Source organism: Corapipo altera, unplaced genomic scaffold (assembly GCF_003945725.1).
Source record: "Corapipo altera isolate COAL_440 unplaced genomic scaffold, ASM394572v1 79, whole genome shotgun sequence".
Classification (NCBI taxonomy): domain Eukaryota; kingdom Metazoa; phylum Chordata; class Aves; order Passeriformes; family Pipridae; genus Corapipo; species Corapipo altera.
Window position 1 is genome coordinate 581,299 of NW_020884927.1, and position 24,470 is coordinate 605,768.

Below are 24,470 nucleotides of genomic sequence, written 5' to 3' on the forward strand. Positions count from 1 at the left end.
GGCTGCCCCCGACCCCACGGGCTGGCACAGGCAGGGTTTGGCCCCACAGCCCATCACCAGTGGGCTGCAGCCCCGCAGCCTACAGGGCTTGGACCCCAGCCTGGCACCACGGGGCACCAGCCCCACAGTCTGCCATCAGTGGGTCCCGACCCCACATGCTGTCACGAGTGGCCCACAACCCCAGTAATCTGTACAGGCAGGTTTTGGCTCCCCCGCCCCCACAGCCTGTGGCAAACAAGGCTTGGACTTACACAGTCCATCACGGGCTGGTCATGACCCCCCAAGCCTGTCACGAGTGGGTCCCAACCCCACAGCCCATCACAGGGCAGGTTTCAGTCCCAGCTCCACAGCCCGTCACGAGTGGGACCCAACCCCATAAGCCTGTCACAGGAAGGTTTTGGCCCCGCGGTCCATCACAAAGGGGCCCCAGCCCCACGCCGGCTGCAAGCCGGTCCTGGCCACACCTCTGCCGCAGGCGTGTCCCCGCCCCGGTGGGTCGTGTCCCCGCCCCGGTGGGTCGTGTCCCCGCCCCGGTGGGGCCTGTCCCCTCAGCCCCTCATGGGAAGGGCGGAGCCCCGTCACGAGCCGCGCGGGGACACGCCCCCAGCTCCTCTCCCGACGAATGGGCGGCCCGAGATTAGCATACACCGCAGTGCGCGCTGGGACGCGCCGGCCTCACCCTGAGCTAGAAAGAAACAAGAGCACTGAGGTTTTATATGGTCGGAGCAGCAAAAGATGAGGCGTCCGGGGGAAGCTCACCGCCGAGGCCACCACGGGGTGCGCGTCACCCTCGCCCCGCCTCGGGGAAGGTCTGAGGGAAGGGCCGCCCGCGGCCCCAGCAGGGCCCCGCCCGCGAGGGGCGGGTGAGCCACCAGCAAGGGGGGGCGCCGCGCGGGCCGGCCCGGGCAGGAGAAGCCGCGGCGGTTTCCTGGCGGAGCCCCGGCGGATGCTCGTGGCCCCGCGGCGCTTTGAGACAGACTCACGGCCGGCAGCGCTGAGTCCAATGGGTGAGGTGGGGCAGCGCCCCATAACCCAATTCAGACTACTCTCCCCCGGACGCCTTTTTTTTTTTGTTCCTGCGCTTCCGCACCTTCCCCCCGACACTGACTTTTCAGCCCTTTAATTGAGTTTAAACCCTCAAACCGGGGCTCCAGTGGAGGGACAGATAAAGGGACTGAAAAAAAAATCTCCCTTAGGAGGAAAGGCTGAGGGAGCTGCGCCCGCTCAGCCTCGAGAAGAGACAGCTTGAGAGGGGCGTGTACATCACAGCGTACATATATCTGAAGAGAGGGGGGTGCTGGAAAGGATGGAGACAGGTTCTTCTCTGTGGTGCCGCACAATAGGGTGAGAGGCAACAGACAGAAAGTGATGAGGAAGAACTTCTTACCTGTGCGAGTGACCGAGCACTGAACAGAAAGAAACCAGAGAGGGTGCCGAGTCTGTCTCTCTCAGGGATATTCCAGAACTGTCTGGTCACAATCCTGTGCCCTGTGCTCTGGGATGACCCTGCCTGAGCAGGGAGGTGGGACCATACACCCCACTGCAGTCCCTTCCAGCCTGACCTGTCCTGTGAAACACCACCACCCCCCCATTTTTTGACTTGAAATCCCCAAATCTTATTTTGCAACATCCCCCACCAAATGGGTGACAGAGCCTGGGCCTGGAGCAACCAGATACCCTTTTTTGATCATCCTGCCCAAGTTGTTGACTTTAAACCACCAAGCCTCTCCCCACACTTCGTTGACATTAAATCTCTCAATCTTATTTTACAACCACCTCCCCTCAAATGGATGGCAGCCCCCAGACACCTGTTTTTGTTGTTACGTGGGTCTCCAAAACCCTTCTGCATCATAGAAGAGACTCACGCCCCCTCCCCTTGTGCCTTAGGAGGGTCTCCAAACCTCCTCTGATCAAGCTGAGCACCAATAACTCCACCAAATCTGCACTCAGTGCTGCCCTGCCAGAGAGACACGAATCCACCTCGTAACTTACACAGAATCTCCTCGGGGAATTTAAACACTCACCCTTTGGCTCCTCCCTGCTCCAGAGACCCCAGGTGAACTCACCCAGTGCCAGCTGGATGTTTGCAGAAGGGAGGCTTTGCAGGTGGGGTCCCACCTGGGTCACCAAACTGTTCATCCCACCCCCCCAGCTCGTATTGATTTCAAACCCACAAACCTCCCCCTTACTTTACAAGGTTCCCCCACCAAATGGTTGGCAGATGCTGCCAACCACTGCCACCACCCTCCCCCCCACAAAATAACCACAAACACCAATTTGGTTAAAAAACTTCCTGAAATTGATACTTGCCACCCCTCCAGCCCCCTCACAGAGGGTTGGGGTAGCGGCGCTGGGAAAGCAGCCTGGGTTGGGTGGGTCTGGCAGCAGCAGCAAGCTGGGAAACAGAGACAGAGAGGTGGTGTAAGGGTGGGTTGTACCCCAAAACGTGGATTTGCTGTCATCAGGATGCAGCCACACATATCCGCCTCACCACTTCCATCCTCTATCACTCTCCCATCACTGTCTTCCACCAACTTATTTTCTTATAAAACCCCTTAGACCCTGGGGCTGGTGTCCCCTAAATCCCCCTGCCCACAGCAGATAGCCTGCAATCTGGCATCACCCCAAAAGCCAGGAGACACCTCCCCATCCAAACCCAGAAGCCATCCCCCCAAAGCCAAGAACCACTCCCAGCCCCATCCAGCACCACCCACCTCTCGGGAAGATGCTCTCACCTGAGAGACCTGGGCAGGGTTGTAGAGGGGGATTGTCCCCAGTGGTGGGAGAGGCCCGGGGTAGCCTGCCTGGAAGGGCTGGAGAGAAAGAAATTTAACAGCCACCCCCCGATTTCAGAGCCTCCCCAAGCAGAGAGGTGTCCTGGACACCCCTCATCATGCACAGACACATCCCCCTCCTCTCCTCACCTGCTGTCCTGCTGACTGCCCTCCATCCCTGTCCTGTGAGCCTGTCACCTCCAAGGACACTGGACTAAAACCAAAGGTATTTTGAACCTGTGTTCCTCCTGGGGCAAGAAACAACAACAAAAAACCCCCAAACCTTAAAATTAAGAGAAGATTCTAAAAGGTTGTTGGGGAGAGGGGTGAGGGGACCTATACAGCATTTACCAGGATTTCTGGAGAGAGGCTGAGCCAAAGGATTTGTCCCAGCTGTGAGAGGGGCATCGGGTAGGGATGGTGATGTCCGCTCCTGAAACCACAGCCACCCATTTAGAGCAGAAACTCCTTGTGTGGTGAGAGAACCCCTGTGCCAGGTACCACACACCACACGTTTGGGGTCCCACTCTGCACCCAGTCCTGCTGGAGAGGTGCCCCAGGAGCTGCAGGAAACCCAGCTAAGGAGTGGCTACAGGGTCAGGGCAAGCAGCCCTGTCACAGAGGTAAACCACCCCACAGCTCTGAATTAGGCAGAAGGCTGGACACCAAGCCTGGGTACAGCATGAGGGGCCACCCAGGTCCATGGATCCCCCTCCATTCTTCATTTCCTGCTAGTTTTGGAATAATATCCCAGAATTTCCTGCTCTGGGACTGTAGGTTTTTCTCAACCAGGAGGAAACTTTCAGGGGTGGTGGACCTAGCTCCAAACCCACCCTCAGGGATGTGACACCCTGAGGACTTGGACAGGACTGGGGCAACCACACATGGCTGCTTCCTCCTTGCTGCTGTGCTTCCAATTAAAGAGTTTTTCCCATCCTTTCAGCTCCTAAAACCTGCCACTCACAGCTGTGTTCCGCTCCAGTGCAGAGCAAGCAATCCCCGTGGAGTTTGCCAAGGGCTCAGAGGACCTCCCACATTAAAGAGGCTTTATAAATTTACAATTATTATTAATCAAGGATTCACTTCCAGGCTGAAAGGGCTCCCTGTTGAGCTCTGTCCCCACACAGAAAGGGACACGGCCACTAAGAGCTGGGCAGTGGCACAGCCTCTGGATGAGTACAGCAGCAGCAGGTGATGGGGAGATGTGTCACGCGGGGTGTCACCAGGGCCAGGACAGCATTTTGTCCCCTACCTGCGGTTCCAGCATGGGGGGGTCTGAGTCTGTCTCGGATGTGGCTGTGGGAGAAGTTTCCTTGGTGGGTTTCGACCGAAACCAACCAAACCACCTGAATCCAGAGCTCTGGGAAACGGAGGTTGTCACAAAGGAAAAAGACAGGAAAGGGATGAGGTGGTGAGAATGCCCTGGGCCCCCCCCCCCCCAGACACCTGCTGGGAATAGGCACCACTTTGCCAGGGGCTGGGCTGGCAAAGGGACGTGCAAGCTCAGAGCTCGAGGCTCACATCGTGCTCACCTTGTCCTCATCCGGCTTCTCCGCCTCCTCCTGGGCAGCGTCCTCGCTCTCCGAGGAAGGCCGGCTGTCATCCAAGGAGACAGTGGAGGTCTCCGAGGCAGTCCGAGTCCTTGTCTGTAACTCCTCCTGCTGTCACAGATTGAAGCTGCCACGTGCTGTCCCCGGAGGGGCCACACAGGGCATGGTCAGGGTGCCCCTGGGAGTCCTCCATGCCAGGATTAGTGGAGAGCATCCCTAGGGAATCCTGCATCCCTTACACAGCAGGTGTAAGCAGGAGCACACACAGCAGGGCACAGCCAGGCACTCCCGTGGTGGGAAGCTGTCCCCCAGGGGGACCACTGACACCATGATGGGGGGATTCTGTGCAAGTTCAGTGTGTGGAAGGATAAGCCAGCAAGTCCCAGATTCGCCCAGGACCCCCAGTGGGATGGTGTCCCTGGCCCCTCTGACTCACCTGCTCTGCTGGGAAGGCTGGCTGCACGCTCCTGGGGCACAGCAGGTCATCCCAGGGCTCTCCACCTCCTCCTGCAGAGCAGAAGGGAGGACAGAGTCAGGGTTTGCCCTGAGGAGCTCTTATGTATCCATCACAAGTATTTCCAGTGCTTCTATCATCCCATCCCAGAGCATGGTCACCCTTGTGGTGGCCGAGATGTCCCCCAAGAGATGCAAAAGGCCATTCTGGTCCCTGTCCCTGCCAGCACCAGGGAGGTGAAGGCTGAACTGGTGCATCTTTAAAGGCAATTTCTAAGGAAGAAATTCTTCCCTGTGAGGGTGATGAGGCACTGGCACAGGGAAACTGTGGCTGCCCCATCCCTGGAAGTGTCCAAGACCAGGTTGAATGGGGCATGGAGCAACCTGGTCTAGTGGAAGGTGTCCCTGCCCATGGCAGGGGTTTGGAACAAGATGAGCTTTAGGTGCCTCCCAACACAAACATTCAGGGATTCTGTGATGTTTTTTTCAGGGAAACAAGGCAGCAGCGCTCACCTGCTGGCGGCACTGGCTGCGGAGGGGGCTCAGCAAAACCCCCTCCTAGAGGGGTGCCTGTTCCTGGGGAGGATGTGGGGGGCTGCAGCTCTTGGCCAGCACTGAGCAGAGGTGATTCTGCAGCCTGAGCAGGGGCTGGGGACCACGGGGACACATCCTCCTGGGAGCTGGGTCCCTGGGGTGGCACAGATTGGGACCATGGGTCATGCTGGTAGCCTTCGCTCCGGGGAAGCTCACTGACAGGCTCTCCATCTGCAAAAAAAAAACAAAAACAAAAACAAAAAAAAACCACCAAAACCACACCTTAGGAGCTTACAGTTTTTATAATGTTTATAATTCCATCAGACTTCTGCACAGAATTATCCCCTTCTCCCTTACACATCAGCAGGAGCTGGGGGAAGGAGGAAAGACCCCAGGGATCAAGCAAGGGAGGAGGTAGAACACAGCACAGCAGCAGGAACCTTTCAGAGGCCTCGAGGAAGGTGGGCTGGGAAAGACAGGGGGGAAAAAACCTCGTGGGAACGTGCCTGAGGTTGCAAAGGAGCTCAGAAGGGGAATGATATGGAAGCAAAGAGCCCACAAGCAGCATATGCACCAGAATTTCAAAGGAGCCTGGGGCCTTGAGCCTTTTCCTCCATTCCTGCTGCACACCCTGAGCAGGAAAGAAAATTCACCAGGAAGTTTTATTCCTGCTCCACAGCAGCGCCCATGGATGAGTTTCTTGCTTTAAGTAGATTTATTCAGGGCTGGGTTTTTATTTGAAAGGCTGGTTGAGCAAGTGGGGTTTGTTTTATTTAACACACACACTGGTCCCAGGTGGGAGTCCTGTTTATTCCAGCTCGGCAGCCTCCTGCCAGAAACACACTGGGCCCTGGAAAACTTCTCTCCCATTGCCGTGAAACATGGCAGGCAGGACCCAGATCCCATAGGGAAAGATTATGGCACCTCTTGGATGCAGTGCTACCAAACCCTCTGCTTTGCTGCCAGCATTGCCTCCAGCTTGCTCAGGGTTGGCTTCAGTGAGCTGCTCCCACATGGCCTGGAGATGCTCAGGATCCACAGGGAGGAGGATGGATGCTCTATTTGATGCTGCCTGGCAAGCTCAGCTGGAAAAAGTCAGGGAGGACAGCCCAGGCTATAAGGATGGAGGGGGAGGTTGTCGTGACCACATGGATATCCCTCTCTGGCACCTCATTCAGGCTTTGTTTTTCCAAGATGGATGGATTCAGCCCCAAGCCAGCTTTCTCTGCATGCAGGTCCCTCAGGTGGTGACTCTGGGCACCCTTCACAATGAACAAAAGGGCCAAGCACTGGCAAAGGGAGCTGCAGAGACCACACGGAGCAGACCTGAGTGCTTGGAGAAGCCAAGCCAATGGGATCATCACACCTGGGACTTCCTTCCAGGGAAGGAAGATCATAGCCTCAGCCCTGATAGCAGCAGAAAGCAATCAGGATTGATGATCCTTTTTACTGCCTGGGAAAGCTCTCTGAAAAGGAATTTGGCAGCAGCAGGGGAAGCTGATAGGAAGCAACATCTTGAAGGAATTAGTTGTGTTTCATCCTGTCTGCACCAGCCTCTGTTCTCCACCCTTCAGTGCCAGCATTCCCAGCAGAGAGCTAGATCCAAGCAGCAACAAGGAGCAGGGGGCTGTGCAGAGGTTCCCAGCTGATGGACGCGGGTGTGAAGCAATGCTGATGGGTCACCAGCCCCTGGCTTCTCCTCAGTGGGACATCCCAATGGATGCACTGTCCAGCTGGGAAGGGAAAGCTCTCCAGCTCTTCTCTTGACACCAGGGAAGGGTTGTGTCCCTCATCCTGCCGTCTCTTGGCCCTCTGTGTGGGCTGATGCTGGAGGGGACTCTTGGGGTCACCAAGAGGCAAAGCAAAGGGGTCAAAGAGGCAGCAGGGAAGGGGAAATGCTGGGCCTTCAACAACAGGCATCCTGCAGCTGTGCACACAGCAGGATGAGCTCCTTCCCAAATCCTTCACTCTGTAAGTGTGAAATCCCTTTAGTTCAGCTCCAGTTTGCACCCTCACAGGACTGCCTGGGAATGGGGCCATCTCCCCCGAGGCTCAGCCAGGAGGCACATCCCTCATCCAGCATCCACCCCCAGCTCCTCTTCTCCTCCCACAGCACCCACAGGGACCCCTGAAGCTGTGGTAATTAGGCCCAAATTACGCAGATTTTGGGTGAGGACATGAGTATCAACTCCTCACTTTGCAGCCCGTGCCTGAGGGATGCATCCAGGCAGAAGCAACCTTTGAGCTCTGGGGGGATGAAAAGAGCAAGGAGTAGCTGCTGGAAAAAACTCCAGGGAGTGGGGAGCTGCTTCCCAGCCCGTGACAGCACAATTCCACATATGGAAAAGCCTGCTGAGGTGACCACAACCTGCTGCTTCATTTTCTTTACCTGCTGTCAGAGGAACAGCACAGGAGAGCTCTGGCTGAGCAGGGACCACCTCTGGAGGAAGGTCATCTTCCACCTGCAAGGAGTCAGAGGGAAAACATGACAAAACAGAAAGAAAAAAAGGATGTCACAGAGCAAAAACTAAGGAAACCACAAGGCCAATGTAAAGGAGAGCATGGTGCTTGTGGGTCTGGGCCTCACAGCCTGCACCAGACTGCAGGTGAGACCCACACCAGCACAGAGACAGCTCTGTCCTAGCAAGCAAGGGTGGGCTGCAGCACCACTGGGAGCAGTCAGGAGAAATGAGATGGGGAAGGCCACAAAACCAAAAGCAGGCATGAAACCTGAACAAAAAGCATTCATCCAAGGACCAGGTATAGCTGAAGGACCCAGGAGTACACCCGCGAGGTGACACCCCACCAGTGTCCTCTGCAACATCCTCCCTGCAAGGGGAGATTATCACCCACCCACACACCAGCCCCTCCCTGCCCCCCTTGAGCCAAAAGAAAGAGTGTTTTCTCTGCTGTGAAGCTCTGCAGCCCTCAGGCACTGCTCACACTGAAGCTGCAGGTCCCACAGCAGAGACCACATCTCGGGGCTCGCAAGCCGAGAAAGAGGACACCGGGGAAACAACAACCTTTGAGCATCCCTCCTCATCCCCTCAGACTGAGGACAGAGGAGGAGGATGCTCCTGCAGACAAAACAACACAGACCAGCTGTCCCACTCCATCCTCACTCCTCCTCACCTCCTGCTCCCGGCAGCAGGCTCGGAGCTGCTCCAGCCAGTCGGGCTCCAGCGTCTGGTCCTGCTCCGGCATCTCCAGGAGCAGAGGGTCGGAGAGCTTCAGCCTCTCAGCCAGCTGTGGGGCCAGGAGGACAACAGAGATCATCACACATGTCAGATCCACGGGGATCAACTGCACATGGCTGGGCACAGGGGTCAGGGGAAAATAGCATCACTTCACAATATGGGGGTTAAAGTAACACTAGCCTCTTGTGCAGGACTTTTTCCCTTGCCCACACTGCCACAGAGGTGCTGGCCCATCCTGTGCCCTGCAGGGAGTCTCAGCAGGTCCACAGAGATGCCAAAATACCTGTGGCCAAAACGCTTCTCACATCAAACAGGCAGGTAACTATCATCATCTTTTTCCCACCTAACAACCAGCCTGGGGCACTGCCAGGTTTGCAGGACACCCCACCAGGAGCCCTGGAAAGAGCCCAGCTTCCAGGGCTGTGCATCAGCCCCTCACCTACCCCACAAGGATGGGCAGGAGCTGGTGGTTGTCTGATCTGTGCTTACAAATCTCTGAGAAGATTTCACAGCCTCCCAGGGCTGTCCCCTGATGCTTAACATCCTTAAGAGCTAAAGAGTTTTTTCTTAATATCTAAGTGAAATCTTCCCTGCTACAAATTAAGCCTCTCTATCCCTGCTCCCGTGGAAGCTGCGGGGACAGCCAGGCAGCATCCCCAAAGAGCAACCTCCTGCATGCTAGAGGGCTGTTATCTCATCCCCTGTGCCCCTTCCCCCCCCCCAGCATATCTTGCCTAGAAGAAATAACCCCGAGGCCTTCTTCAGAGGTCATTTCCTCCTTAATTTCTTATCACCCCAACTCTCCTCTACTGCGCTTGCTCCAGTTTGGCCCTGTCTCCTAATCAGGACATAGTGCCCCAGCCAAGACCCCTGAGACCCCAGCAGAGGGGGATTATCACCTCCTTGTCTCAGACATGCAGTTTTTGCTCTTAAAACCCTGAATAGCACTGTAACATTGGCTTTTTTTTTTTCCTTTTGTATCAACATCCTGTTATGCTGCTGCTCAGTATTTTTTCCATGCTCCACTGTCTCCCCCAGGTCCCTCTCTGCAGTATTGCTGCTGTGTGTTTAATTCCTCCTGCAAAACTGGAGTCCTGCTGCCCTGGCTGCAGCCCTCTCAGTGACATGGGGCTCCAGCTACCATCAATGGAGCAAGAGGTTCTTTTGGAGCAACCCAGAAGTCCAGTGTGAGATGGAGGGCTCCCTGCAGAGCTAAATCCCAGCCTGAAGGAATTGCTTAGACAAGAGCCCAGTTTTAAGATGGCTGGATGATGGGAGATGACACTCAAAGCACTGCTCTTCATCCACATCTTTACTGAATTTTCTCTTGCTGGCATCAACCCACTTCTTGGAGGTTTATCAAGTTATCCCCCAGCTCCTTCACGCTCATTTATCTTTGACACTTTGCTATGAGGTTTCTGTATCAGGGGCCACCAAAAGCCATCCAGAGGTGACTTTGCAACTCAAAGTCACACAGGTCTTTGCAGCTCCACAGCACACAGGTTTCAGCTATCCCTTCCACACTATTCCCCATCAGACATTTCTTTCTATTCCTGAACTTTTTAAAAACAAACTCCAAACAAGCACAAAACACACTTCCCAACTCTGGTGTTACAGCAAGACACGACCTGCACAGCCAGAGCCCAGCCTGGGACAGGGCCTGGCTGTGGAGAGCAGAGTAACCCAGCACCCAGACAGGAGTTTGAACTCCCTACAGACCCACTGTCCCACCTCTTTACAAACACACCTATGTTCATCCTAAATCAATTGCAGGAAAAAGGAAATTATAAGCATGATTACTCCTAAACGGGAGGAATGTTTAATCCAAAAGCTAATGTGCACTTTGATCCAATATTAATGAACCAGCACCTGGTTGTATATAGTCCCTAGCTTCAAAAGAGGGGAAGTCTTAATCAAACACTAATGTGTATCATAATTTGTAACACAGCCTAAAACATCAAAGACAAGAGTGTCTACGAATGCACTAGTTTTTCAGATGAAAGTGTTTTCTCCCAGGAGAAGCATTATCCCCAGCAGAACAGCAGATCTGAGAGGCTGTTACACAGTAAATAGGCTTCAATGATTGGGGGGGGAGGGGGGCCGTGCCAGCCAAGTTTTGGGTGATTTCAGCAGCACCTGCTTCAGATGGGCATCCTTGCTGCCCCTCACCCTCAGGGGCACCACAGCTCGTGGCCCTTTCATGGAACCACAGAATGGTTTGGGGTTGAAAAGGACCTTGAAGATCATCTCATTCCAACCCCCTGCCATGGGCAGGGACACCTTCCACTAGCCCAGGTTGCTCCAAGCCCCGTCCAACCTGGTCTCAAAGGATGGAGGAAGGCTTAAGCAGCCCTGGCAGTGCCCTGGTGATGTGCACAGAGAGGACAGACCTGGTCTCCCTACAGCTCCCAACCTTCCCAGGGAACCTGGGATGATTTGCTTCACCCCTCTCTGCCCCAGCACCCTGCTTATGAAGCAGAGGGCTGTGCTTGGTGCTGCAAGCTGGGACATGCTCCTACTCACTGTCACCCCAAAAATGCCCCCAGCAGGTAACCAGAGTCATGAGTGATGTACTGGAGGGGAAATGTGAAGCATTCACACTTCAGCTTCTAAAGTCTGTTCCGTTTAGAAGTTCAGAAAGCCCCTCCAGAACTAAAAGCATCCTTTATTTTCAAATAACTCTGCCCCTACTTGGCAGTCAACAAAATTCCCTTGCTTTCTACCCTAAATCCATGGGGATTAGAGACCCCAAAGAGGTGTTGGCTTTGCTGTACTCCACCCACACCAGGCAGCAAACACTGGGGGGGGGCTGCTCAGAGCTGCCAAGCACCACCAGCCACAGGAGAAAATGAGGATGCTTCCCACCACACCAGCTCCTGAGTGATTATCACACCCTGCTGAGGATGGAGGACGTCCCAGACTCACCTTCATCACCTGCTGGGCCAGGACAGGGTGGGTGGCTGGGTCCTGGTGCAGGAGCACCGTGGAGATCTGCTCACAGTACTGCAGGGCCTGGGCTGGCAGCCCGTGGTCAGCCAGGCGGGAGGCATAGAGCAGCTTGTACACCTGGGAGAGGGAAGCACAGCAGCCATGGGGGAACAGGGAGAGGGATGTGCCTGGGGGTGCCCTTTGCCGTGGCACATCATCCCAGTGTGACTTGGAGCACCCAGATCACGGGTCTCATGACCTGCAACTCAGGGGCACTTCCACCCGTTCCCCTGGGGGCATCCAGCCCCACCCCCTGAACCAGGCAGGTGGTGGGGAGAGCACAGCAGCTCCATGGAATCACGGAATGGTTGGAAGAGACATTAAACAACATCGCTTTCCAGCCTCCCTGCCATGGAGGCAGAGACACCCTCCACTAGATCAGGTTGCTCCAAGCCCTATCCAACTTGGCCTGGAACACTCCCATGGATGTATCCACCCAATCCATGCAGTGCCTGAGGCAGCAACAGCCAGGTGCTGGTTTGCCATGGGACAAGCCCATCCACCACCCAGAGAGCAGGAAGGCAACCAGACCTGAGCAAGCACTGGTCACACACACTGTGCACCCCAAAATCTGCCCTGGGTGAGCCCCCTCTGTGCCAAAGCAGCCTCCCCATCACTTCCAAAGCCTAGCAAGGGAACAAGCCCCAGGAGCAGCCTGAATTCTTGGCTTTATGAGGATGGGTTCATGTTTTGGGAGAGGTCTGAGCTGCTGCACAAGATGTACTTGAGCATCTCTGCTACCTGGAAGGGGAGCAGGAAGGATTTGGGCTGTCGTAGCTGCTGGCAGTACTCCAAGATTTCCATCCTCTGGATGGCCTCCGTGCTGGCAAACCGGGCAAACACCTGGCTGCAGGGAAGAGTAGGATCAGCAAGCAAGAGTACAGGTCCCTGCCCAAAAAGCCCCACACAGTTTACATTCACAGCAGCAAAACCCCAAACAGGGATTGCTTTGGCACAGGAGTGAGATCCCAGGGGTGGGCAGAAGGTGGGACAGGTGCCCCTGGCAGGAGCATCAGCCCCCTGGGCTCGCTCACCGGTGGCTGCTGCCCAGCAGGGCCATGCGGGCTGCCTTGTGCCCGAAGTAGCCAAAAGGGATGTCTGCCATCAGGTAGCAGAAGTGAGCTGCTTCGACTGCTCCCTTGCTGGCTGGATGGGAGTGAAAAGGCAAACATTTAGTCCTGAGGCATCACCACGTAGTCAGTGTTGTGCTGGAGGCCCCCAAGCTCACACAAAAGCCCAAACCCAACAGCCCTGCCTTCCTTCTCTGCCCATGCAGACCCCAACCCCTCCCTTCTCCGTGTTTTTTGTCTGTTTTCCCTGACTGCTGATTTTTGTACCTAGGTTTCAGTTCAGTGGTAGAACCAGGGGAGCCTGAGCAACTCCAACTCTGTTACTGTAGGTGCCCACTCCCTCATGACAGCTGCTCCCAATGGTCTCAGCTCACCCAAAGTGTCTCCCATGGTGACGATGGCTCGGTGGTTCAGCTCCATGTCTCCAACCTTGTTGGACAACATCACAGCCAGGTGGGGCCTCCAGTCCCCCCACGTGGCATCGCCGCAGCACTGGAGGGAGACAGAGGAGAGCAAAGGTGAGCAGAGATTGTCACCACAAGGTGGGTGTCACAGGCAGGTGACAGCACAGGGGAACGTGCCAGGGGCAGCCTCCTGCTCACAGACCAGCGCTGCCTGAGGGATCCTTCCTGACATGAGCTGGAAGAGGGTCTGCAGGGGGTCATTGGTGGCCAGTGTGCTGGTGAACCTGCAAGGAGACAGCAGAGATAGGGACCCCAAACCCTCATTCACCTCCAAGGGCATGTCCCAAATGCTCCATGAAAGTGACGTCCTGAGGGGCTTTCCAGCAAATCACAAAATAGTTTGGATTGGAAGGGACCTTAAAGATCATCTCATTCCAACCCCCTGCCATGGGCAGGGACACCTTCCACTATCCCAGGTTGCTCCAAGCCCTGTCCAACCCGGCCTTGGACACTTCCAGGGATGGGGCAGCCACAGTTTCTCTGGGTAACCTGTGCCAGGGCCTCACCACACTCACAGGGAAAAATTTCTTCCCAATATCCAATCTAAATCTACGTTCCTTCAGCTTAAGCCATTCCCCCTTGTCCTATCACTCCATGCCCTTGTAAAAAGGAGGCAGAGAGGATCATCAGCCCACAGGGATGACGATCTGCGTTACCTCCAGAGCAGGCAGGTCTCCAGGACAACAAGGGATAAAACCTCCTTAAAAGGATTTGGGTTCCACAAGACAGAAAATTTCTGCTTAACTCTCCCTGAAGGGATCAGCCCAACCCAGACTAAGTACGTTAATTCCGCCAGAAAATGTTCATACGAGTGGGATGAACAGCTGGGACCAGGCTGGATCACAGGGAAGATGGCTCAGCTCCCCCTGCCCCATGGCTGCCTTTGCTAGTGCAGAGGTGAAGCCAAAGACTCAGAATAAATCAACACCACACATCCAGGAAATGGCTTTCCTCCCGCTTTGCAGCCCTCACTTTGTTTCTCCTGTCCATCAGGAAGACTGAAGGACTCAGGCCTATCCGGATGAATACTCTCTCCCCTCTTTGCCCCCTCTAAAAAGCTCCACCTGAAATCAATGCCCTTTTTGCAGTGCTCTGGGGCTGAGGGCACTGAAGGGACAGCAGGCTTGGCAAAGCCATGGAGCATCACACCCTGCTTTGGCTTCTCCCACTTACCCAGTGAGCACCCAGCTGTAGGTCCGAGGGTCCATCTTGCTGGAGAGGAAGAGGGCATGGCCCCACAGCTGGTTTCTCATGGCCCAGACCAGAGCATCCTGCAGCCAAGGGGGAGGAGAAAAAGGCTTTGCATTAACTGCTTCCCTGCCCTCCTCCATTTCCAGGGAACCCTCTGCTCCCCCAGCTCAGAGAAGAGCCCATAACTGCTCTGGCTTTAATAAGTACCCTTCAAAAATCTCTTTCAGAGAGATCCCTTTATCTTTCTACCTTGAACAATTACAAGAACTTGGACCTTCATGGCAATATTGTCGCTTGGGGATTTGCAGAACTCCTGATTTTCCAGGAGTCTGTGCTGCCTGCTAGCTCTCAATGCCACCACTGTGGGATCCCAGCCTGGGCACTCAAATTTCTCTGCATCCAACCCTCCTGTCTTCTCCTTCTGCCTTAGGTATCCCTGGAGATCACAGCTGCAGATGAGGTTGAAACTAGAGGATCTTTAAGGTCCCTTCCAACCCAAACCATTCTAGGATGCTATGAAACTAAAGGTGCAGTGCTGGTAAAAGCCTCTGCATCGCATCTTCACTTGGGTCCCCCATCCCAGTTCCCAATGGTGGAAAATCACTGCCAAAAGCCCTGTTGCACAGACACAATTTGAAGGGTCGATCCCACAACCACCTCTTGGCCACCCTTCCCTTTAAAACCCACCTAAAGAGGACAAACCCTCAAGCCCCATCTGTCCCGGGTCCCACTCACCACTTACTTTCTTCCTGCCATAGTAGAGGAGCTTGGTGAACTTCTCCACTATCTGTGCCTGTGTCTCCACCACGGGAGGGACCTCCCCAGTGATGAGGTCCAGTGTCCCCGGCTGCCGTGACGCCCACTCGTCGTCCATCAGCCCCACCAGGTTGGCTGCAGGCTCCTGCCTCTTGTACTTCTCCTCACGCCTGCAGTCCTGCATCAGCAGCTCAGCCGTGTCCGAGCCCACCATGGACTGGGAAAGGGAAGGAATGAGGCACTTGGAGGCTGCCCCACAAGCAAAGGTTGATGGCCCTTCCAGTCCAACACCCTCACAACACCTGCATCCTCATCCCAGCGCATCGCCCCAGTCAGATCAGCCTTGGCCACCAGCACACAGGTTTGGAGGGAAAAGGATTCAGCACAACTAGGAACACCTTCACTGCAATCACTCTGAAGACTTTATCCACCTGCTTCCAACAAGCAACCACAGGTTAAGATGGGGTGGATTTCCATGGATTAAGGGAACAACCCCCTTTTACGTGCAAGTGCTGGCTGCTCAGCAAAGGTGGCACCAGTCCCTTTCATTAGGTTGTTGGTGGTTCCCGAAGATCAAAAGCAGTCACAGAGAAGAATTTGCTCCAAATATCCAGGCAGCATCAAACTGATGGATAGTGCTATGGAAATGGGATTCTCTTAAGGTACATGCCCCCCTTTAAAATAGCTACTGGATCAAGAGGCACCTAAGGGATATACAACTTGTCTCATTTCTCAGATCAAAAAAGTCATCCCCTTCCATGGGATACCTACCCCATTCTGCCTGCAGAGGAGGACCAGGAGTTTCCAGAGAAGAGCTGAATCTCTGCCCCTCGGTGTTGAGGGGTCACAGCCCACGGCGATCTTCTGCTGGCAAAATGTCATCACATCCACCTTGTGCAGATCTTCCCTACAGCACCAGAGAAAGGCATCAAAGAAACCCAAGGCAAAGCAGTCTAGGACATCATTCAGGCTTAAAGAATCCCTAGGTTCACTGATGGGAATGCCAAAGGTTCCAAGCAAGAGCTGGAGAAGATCCCCAGTGCCAATGACCACATAGCACATTTAAGCTCAAAACCACCCAAATTTTCTCATTATTACAACCCTGCAGGTTTCTGTGTTTCAGGGATGCAAAGTGCATTTCAAGCCCTCTCTCTGCCCTCCTGGTAATATTTTCCTCCATCCATCTGCAAAGAACCTCAGTTTTGCTTTTCTGGGCTGCCATTACATCCATGGATGTCTGAGGCTGCAGGAGCAGGCACAATCTGTTACTTAACTGGCAGAGTGGAGGGTCACACTTGTGACCACAGAAACCCCTTTGGGACTGAAACACGAGCAGAAACCTTTAAGCTGGTTTCAAGTCAGGCAAAATTACTGTCGTACAATAAAATTGCCAGAGAGTTGGAAAGAAAGCATGGATGAGACAGGGGAGGGAGACTGGGGATGAAGATGTTGATCCTGATTCAACCAAACCAACGTATTATATGGAGATTCCCAACATACCCTTTGGCACGAGTGGTAATCCAGAATCAAAGAATGGTTTGGGTTACAAGTGACCTTAAAGATCATCCCATTCAAGCCCCTGCCATGGGCAGGGACACCTTCCACTAGACCAGGCTGCTTCAAGCCTCATCCAGCCTGGCCTTGGACACTTCCAGGGATGGGGCAGCCACAGCTTCTCTGGGCAACCTGTGCCAGGGCCTCCTCACCCTCTCAGGAAGCCTTTCTTCCCAATATCTAATCTAAACCTACTCTCAGTTTGAAGCCATTCCCCCTTATCCTATCACTATGGTTCCCAACGAAGATTCCCTCTCTGTCCTCCCTGTAGGTCCCCTTCAGAGACTGAGAGGTTGATGTGAGGCCTCCACGCAACCTTTTCTTCTCCAGGCTGAACAGCCTCAATTTTCTCATCCTGTCTCCATAGGGGATGTGCTCCAGTTTCTTTATCAACTTCATGGGCCTTCCCTGGACTTTCTCCAACAGTTCCCATGTCTTTCTTATGCTGGAGAAACCAGAACTATACTCAGTATTCCAAGTGAGGTCTCCTGAGAGCACAGTGCAGGGGGACCTCCAGGTCCTCTACCCAGCTTCTGTGTACATGCAGCTCTTTTGCTCAGTAAACAGTTTTTCCTTTTCTCTCCCTGCTTGGATTGTGAGTGGCCAGAAACACACTGTTGTAACCAGTACAACACAGACACAACTTGATGCAACACACCAGGGCCCACACTGGATGAAGGCACATTCTGTGCTCAGCAGTCTCAGGGGACAAAAACCTTAGGAAAAGCTTAACCACAGGTTGACCCAGGACTTTAGACTTACAAAGAGATGCAAAAAAAAAAAATCATTTTTCTGGGACATCAGTACAAAATAAGGTCAGACATACAAACCACACACAACACACACCCCATGAATATTCAAAAAAGGCCCCAAAACATCTCCCTTTATCCAAATCAACTCACTCTTCATCAAAGGGGCTGGGATCCCACCCTGAACTTAGATGTGGCCTTTGCAGATAACTCAAAACCACAGGGACCCTGGAGCCTGCCTTGAGCTCATGTCTCCTCTGAAAGGAGACAGCCAGGAGGACGCAGCTCCTGGACCTGTGGGTGCAGCATACCTGGCCAGGGGCCCTGGGAAGGCTTGCAGCTCCTCCAGCTCTTTTGTGCCGTGAAGGAGTGCCTGAAAAACAGAAGCAAATTCAGCAGCTGGACTCCAGCAACCAGGCCAGCCCCCGATGGGCAATCTGAAAGCCAGTGCCTTGGCCAAGGGCTCCGTGGTGCCAGTGAACCCACTGTCTGTGCTGCCTTAGGGGAACCCCTGAGCACAGACCCCGAACCATCCCATGGACCCAGGGCTAAGGTCCAGGAAAGAAATGCCTGCTGAGATGGCATCTGCATCCTTTGGGAGGAAAAGTAGGAGACTGAAATGCTGTGGTAGACTCTGGGGATGGATACAGCCTCTATATTTGGAGCACCTCAGGAGGGTGAGTGGAGCTGTTCCTCAGAGTTACGGAGCACATCTGTCCCCCTCCATCAGAAGGGATCGCTGCAAGCAGGTGCCAAGGGTTACAGAGGTGAAGGCTGAAAACAACACCCAGGCACAGCCTGGCACAATGTAGACTCAAAAATCCATGTGAGATGGAGAGAAGATGGGAGCAGGGGACAGGAAGGCTGCTAAGGAGGCTGTTTGGGTGATGAAAGGTGTTTGCAGCCCTCAGGGCAGGAGGAGCCACTCCAGCAAAGGGACCAGGGGAGTCTGGGGGTCCAGGTTGTGTCATACCTCCAGGCTGTGCAGATCAACGTGGGCCAGCTGCCCCTCTGCAGGGTGGTGGGGACGTGGCAGCACCAGGTGTCCTCCAGCTCCAAAGCACAGCGACGTGTGCGGCCGAGAGAACTTGAGGGGAACGGCCGGGGTCGGGGTGGGCACCAAGGGACTCCCTGCAATGACACGCAGGCCACTGTGAGTCGCCTCATACCAACCTGTAAGGACTTATAGAGCACAGCTGCCTGTCTCAAGCACTGTCAAGGCCACAGAAAGAACTTGCCATAGGATAAGCCACCCCAGCAGGAACTTGAGACAAGCACAGGAGGGAGGAATCTGCAACAGGAAGGTGCTAATTCCAGGCTTGGCAAGGTGAGATCTGGTTAGCACGGCCTGGTTAATGCATCCAGACAAAAATTCCACTGTGGCAAGCTGTGGGAAAGGAAGCAACTGCTCAGACACATCACCCCAAGTTATGGGAACAGCATCTGCGACCACCTCATGGATACCCAGAACTTGGACTGTATAAAGTTGGTATCCCCAGAAGAACAACTCCAGGACTCCCTCCACTAAGAAGTCCAGGGTGAAGAAGGACCAACAGGATGCTGCTGGATCCACAGGTGGTGACTGTCTTTTGCTTGGTATCTCATATCTCCTCCTCTCCAGGCCCTTTCCTATTTCCTTCTCTCTCTTTACCTTACATTTACTGTTAAATAAAATCCATACTATTGACTTCAGCACATGGTCTACTTTGCACCTTAATTCAAGCAGAAGTGTCTCTCAATCAGATCAAAACATGACTCCACCCCACATCCACTATGGAGGACATGACCAGCTCCCACCTTGTCCCACAACTTCAGTAGCTCTCCCTTGACCCCCCCATGCCAGAACTGTCCCTAAAAGCAGCAGGTGTACACAATAGGTCCTGTGCCTACCCAGGCAGAGCCCCCAGACCATGCTCCTTGTGACCACAGTCACACCTTGTGCCTGCAAAACCTCCTCCAGGAACAGACCAAAGCTGTGAGACAGCCAGTCTCCTACTCCCAGCCATTTATTCCTTTGCTCCCTCCTTGTCAGATCACCCCCTCCAAAGCTCACCTGTTTGTTCCACGTTCCAGCTCCCTGGAAGCACAGGGTCATACTGGTCGGCACCATCACGGATATACTGGCTGAGCTCATGGCTGCTGGAGCTGAGCCCTGACTCGTGGTACTGCAGGAGCAGGTTGGGCTGTGAGGAAGGGAGAACACAAACCTGGCTGAGGAACAAGGGACACCTCTGCTTTCCTGCTCCCAGGGCAGTGGGACAGCTCTGCTGCTCCAGGAAAGTGCCCAGCAGGAGCAGCAAAGCTGATTCCCAGCTCATGCCCTGCAGCATCTTGGGTTTATCCTGGCACATAACCTTTGCAAAGGCTTTGAAAAATAATTTACATCAGCCACTGGTCTAGTCTGACAGCTGTCCTGGCCCTAAGATGAGCTCCTCAACACAGCCAAGGAGATGGGACTTGGGAACCCAAAAAAGCATCACCCAGGACTAAAATCACCACAGCAGCTTTGATTTGATATTTTCATTTGATCTTTTAATTTTTCCTTGGCAAAACAGCAATCAGGACACAAGTGTGATGGAGCAGGACTGGTTTGATGGAGCTGACACTGACACACAGCTGCCAGCTACCCAGGGAGGACTGAATCACGGAACCATAGAATTTTTTAGGTTGGAAAAGACCCCTAAGATCATTTAGTTCAACCATTAACCTAGCTATTTTCACCACTACCCCAAGTGCCACACCTACGAGCCTTTTAAATCCCTCCAGGGATGGTGACTCCACCACCTCCCAGGGCAGCCTGTGCCAGGGCTTGACAAGCCTCTTGGTGAAGACTTTTTTCCTAATATCCAACCTAAACCTCTCCTGGCACAACTTGAGGCTGTTTCCCCTTGTCCTGTCACTTGTAACCCAGAAGCAGAAGTTGTAGAGTGTGAGAAGGTCCCCCCTGAGCCTCCTTTTCTCCAGGCTGGGCCCCCCCAGCTCCCTCAGCTCATGCTACAGCCCCTTCCCCAGCTCTGTTGCAGAAAAGCATCTCACCAAGCCTGGATTTCTGTCCTGGCTCTGGGAGAGAGCAGTGCACAGCCCCTCACTTGGGGAACAACAGCCCAGGAGATGGAGTTCATAAACACTAATAACCCACTAAAATAATCCCCAGGGACTGTTAGACACTGAGTGCAACATAGCAAAGTGTCCCTTTTCTCCTCAACTGGAGTGGGGACAAATGGATTTCTCCCCGAATCTCTGGGAAATTCCCCAAGCCACTTGTCCTCCACCCCTGCCCATACTGAGGTTACCTCTTGGGGTTGGCCACCAGCCTCCCCTGAATTGCTGCCGAGGGTTCCTCCCCCTGCCCCTTCCCTCCTGGCAGCCGAGGTGTAGCTCTCCTCGTGGGAACCATAGGTCTGCATCCTGCAGGTGGGAGCAAAGGAAGACACCCTGAAGGTCTGAAATTTTGGAACCAGCCACAAACCCGCTGATTTTGCGGCCGATGGTTGCCCCAGGTTGCCCAGAGTGCCCACCCTTACCTGTCCTGCCCCGGGGGGCCCGTAGCCAGGTTGGGGTGGTAGCCCCTGTAGTAGTGCTGGCCCTGGTAACTGGTGCTCTTGCCATAAGGCTCTCCCTGTCTTGGGTCTAGAGAGGGAATCAAGATTTAGCATCACCCCTCCAGAGCAACAGTGAAGAGCAAAAGAAAAGCCACAAGTCCGGCAATCTGCCACACACACCCCATTTACTTCCAAATTATCCTGACATATTGGAGGTATAACACCCTCCTGGACATGTCTGTCAACACAGCACTGATGTCCTCTCCCCTTTTCTCCCTTCCCTTCTGTTCAGCCCCAAAACTCCAGGAACAGCAGAAAAGAGGCCCTGGCCACCGTGATCACACAGCACCATCAAGCTCAGGCCGGAACCAGGAATGACACAGGATTTTAGCCATGGAAATGAAGATCAAACATCCCTTGAGTGCACCTAGGTCCTGCTCAGGTTTCCTAAATGCAAACTGGGAGCCTGTGCTGCACAGGTAGAACACAACCCAGGAGTGTGAGCAGAAAAAAGCCTTGCACATGTGCAAGCTCTAGGAGAAGAGCCCATCCCAGAGAAAGCATCACTTCTTCTACAAGCAAGCTGACTCCATCTCGAGATCCAAAGGATAAGCCCATACCTCTGTCACCCTGCCAGGCCACAGGCTGCCTCTGGTGGCTTTGGTAGGGATAGTCATCCCTGTAGCTGGCTGCTGGATACTGCCAGTGGGGGTCTTCATATCCTTGCCTGAAAAACAACACAACATAATCTGAGGAGGGAAGGGCACCACTGTTGGTTCTGGACCACATCTGGGGTTAAACCTGTGCAGAGAATGGGACCTTTGGAGGCAGGAATGGGGATGGAAATAAATCCAGGACCCCTGCCCAGTGGCAGGGCCAGACACTGATCCAGCATCACACCTGGAAGGAGCAGTAGGAGGTCTGGATACCTTCCCATCTCCACCTGTGAGAAAGCTGTGCACTGAAGTCTCAGGTGATGCCCAGTTTCAGAGAATCACAGAATGGTGTGGAGTGGAAAGGACCTTTAACAGTCATCTCATTCCAACCCCCCACCCAACCTGGCCTTGAGATATTCCAGGGATGGGGCAGCCACAGCTCCTCTGGGCAACCTGTGCCAGGGCCTCATTACCCTCACAGGGAAGAATTTCCTCCCAATATCCCATCTAACCCTGCCCTTTGGTAGCGTTAATCCATTCCCCCTTGTCCTGTCGCTCTATGCCCCTGTTACAAGTCCCTCTCCAGCTCTCTTGTAGCCCCTTTAGGCACTGGAAGGGGCACTAAGGCCTTGCTGGAACCCTCCCTTGTCTTTTCTGCCAAGCTCTGGAGCTGCTGTGCCCACAGCTCCCAGCCCAAGCCACCCACCTGGCACTCAGGTTGCTTAACCCTTCCCAATTTACACAGGGATTTGGTCAGCCCTGTGCAACACCCCCTTCCCAGCATGAGCGTCCTTCAGCCTCAAAACCCCACGTGCCCACTCCATAACTCACCAAGGGCCATAACTCAGGAAAATCAACCCAAATTTGCTGGAGCATTGAAGCTCTTTCTCAGCACCAAGAGCATCCTCTAGCCCACATTTTATCCATCCACCCTCTGCTGTTTCAGCAGCTGAGCTTGCAGGCTGCCTCTTGCTCCTATATTAGCCTCTGCATTTTTATTGTTCACCTTGCACTTAGGAAAAAAGGACTGCTTTTAATCAAATCCGCGGGAAAAATGCACCTCGGGACCGAGACGGAGCGTGTGAAACGGCAACCACAGAAGCCACAGTTAGAAGAAGAAATCAGAGCTACGACTGCCACACAGCCTTAAATACACGAGTCAGGGGCTGCTTTAATAGCCGAACATCACCCGCTGACACGCTGCTTCCCTGCACAGCCACAAGGGCAGGACCCGCGGGCGGTGACACGGACGATCCCTGATTTAGGAAGGTTTTCGAGGAGAGGGGTCCGCGGGAGCAGCTCTCACCTGGAGTACGGCGGGCTGGGGTAGGTGCTGCCATAGTGCTCGGCCCCCGAGGCCCGTCTGCGGGTGTCCCTGCGGGGGGAGTGTCCCTCCTCCCGGGGGTATCCCGGGACGTGGCTCCCGTCCCAGGAGCCGGGGCGAGGGGGTTGCCCTGCGCGGAGGAGCTGCCGCCGGAGCGGAGAGGGGGGGCCGTGGTGCCCCTCTGCCCAAGCCCCCCAGGCTGGAGGCCTCTCCCGGGGCTGGGGGTGCCAGGCAGGGGCCCGGGGGTCCATCACAGGCTTGCCAGCAAGATCCTCTCCGGTTTTAGGGAGCTAAAGTCCCAAACGACTTTGGTGGCCTGCAAGGGAGAAAGCCACAGTGTGTTTGATCAACAGCTTTTCACTCCCCTCCAAGTCCCCCCACGGCAGCTACTCTCTGCTTTTGGGAGCATGCTGGAAAACCAGCATCCTTTCCAAGATGCCCAGAGGCAAGGAAAAGCCATCTCCACATCTGCCTTAACTCCAAGGTCCCTATAAAACACCAGCATTAAATGGGCCGTTTTTGGAAGCATTCTTGAACCCTAGAATGGTTTGGGTTGGAAAAGACCTGAGAGATTATCTCATCCCACCCCCTGCCATGGGCAGGGACACCTTCCACTAGCCCAGGTTGCTCCAAGCCCCCTCCAACCTGGCCTGGGACACTTCCAGCAATGGGGCAGCCACAGCTTCTCTGGGCAACCTGTGCCAGGGCCTCCCCACCCTCACAGGGAAAAATTTCCTCCTAAAACCTAATCTAAATCTCTCCTCTTTCAGTTTAAAACCATTGCCCCTTGTCATATTGCTACAGGCCCTGCTATAAAGTTTGTCCCCATCTTGCTTATAAAGCCCCCTTAGATAGGTGGCATCCAGGCGGGATCCTCCTGCATTCCCAGTTGCAAAGCACCACTGGTCACAGGCCTCCCAGACAGCTGAGAAATCACCCTCACCTCTGTGACACAGCAGTGAAACCCCATTTTATACATGGTAGGGAAGGGATATTGTCAAAGCTCTGAGCAGGACAAGGAGTTATGTGCAAAGAAATTAATAAGGGCAGAGACAGGAAGCAGTGGAGCTATGCTCTTGTGAGCTGTGGGATGGGATAGCAACAGGGATTTCTCCTCCTGCCTTTCAGGTCCAGAAAGAATTCCAAGTAGACACCAGAATTAATTATTAATTATAACAGTCCCATGCAGAAGAGGAAATTCTAAGGAGAACCCAGGTCAGCACACGAGTGAAGCTCCAGCTGCCGGAGGGGGAGTGTCACCCTCGAGCCCCCTCATCTCCTCTTGTGGCATTGGTACCCAAACTGCCCCCATCACCACAAGCCTCCCCAAACACTGGCAGATGGTCACACACTGTCTAAACCCCTCCTCACCCCTCCCACTCAAATTTCTAAGGCACTTTGTGGTGATTTCAGGACTGGAAGACACACAGGTCTGAACAGAGGTGGCTCAGGTTGTGCCCCTCTGGGTGAAATCCAGGTAAATCCTTGCCCTTAACAGTCCCCAGGCATAAACACCATTTCAGTCCCACCGAGGGGCCCCCCAGTTTTCAGCCAGAGGTTCCCACCACCATCCACCCCCCACAGCAGCCACACACACCTGCTTAGAGGCCGCTGGGGCTCTTCTTCCACTCCCTGTTGCCACTTCCAAAGTCCAATGCCACATGGGCC

The 24,470-nt window shown here is 54.3% G+C and overlaps 1 protein-coding gene across 2 annotated transcripts; it reads right to left on the reverse strand.

Moving 5' to 3' along the window:
- Positions 1 to 2,289: 2,289 nt before the first annotated feature.
- LOC113954325 (protein transport protein Sec16B-like) lies at positions 2,290 to 24,452 on the reverse strand. 2 transcript variants are annotated; one of them, XM_027658507.1, is made up of 26 exons: positions 24,400 to 24,452; positions 22,785 to 23,118; positions 21,443 to 21,549; positions 20,805 to 20,910; positions 20,574 to 20,688; positions 19,334 to 19,463; positions 18,254 to 18,411; positions 17,592 to 17,653; positions 15,749 to 15,884; positions 14,964 to 15,194; positions 14,204 to 14,301; positions 13,173 to 13,254; positions 12,941 to 13,058; positions 12,531 to 12,642; positions 12,238 to 12,343; positions 11,434 to 11,574; positions 8,444 to 8,557; positions 7,701 to 7,773; positions 5,291 to 5,542; positions 4,761 to 4,831; positions 4,307 to 4,432; positions 4,027 to 4,134; positions 3,126 to 3,207; positions 2,925 to 3,022; positions 2,736 to 2,813; positions 2,290 to 2,395 (listed from the first exon to the last, which is right to left on the reverse strand). In XM_027658507.1, the coding sequence occupies exons 2-26, from the start codon at positions 23,051 to 23,053 to the stop codon at positions 2,327 to 2,329; spliced, it is 3,042 nt and encodes a 1,013-aa protein (XP_027514308.1). In that variant the 5' UTR covers positions 23,054 to 23,118; positions 24,400 to 24,452; the 3' UTR covers positions 2,290 to 2,326. The 2 variants fall into 2 exon arrangements, with proteins under 2 accessions (XP_027514308.1, XP_027514307.1); XM_027658506.1 differs by having other exon boundaries at positions 4,307 to 4,435.
- Between the last annotated feature and the right edge of the window lie 18 nt (positions 24,453 to 24,470).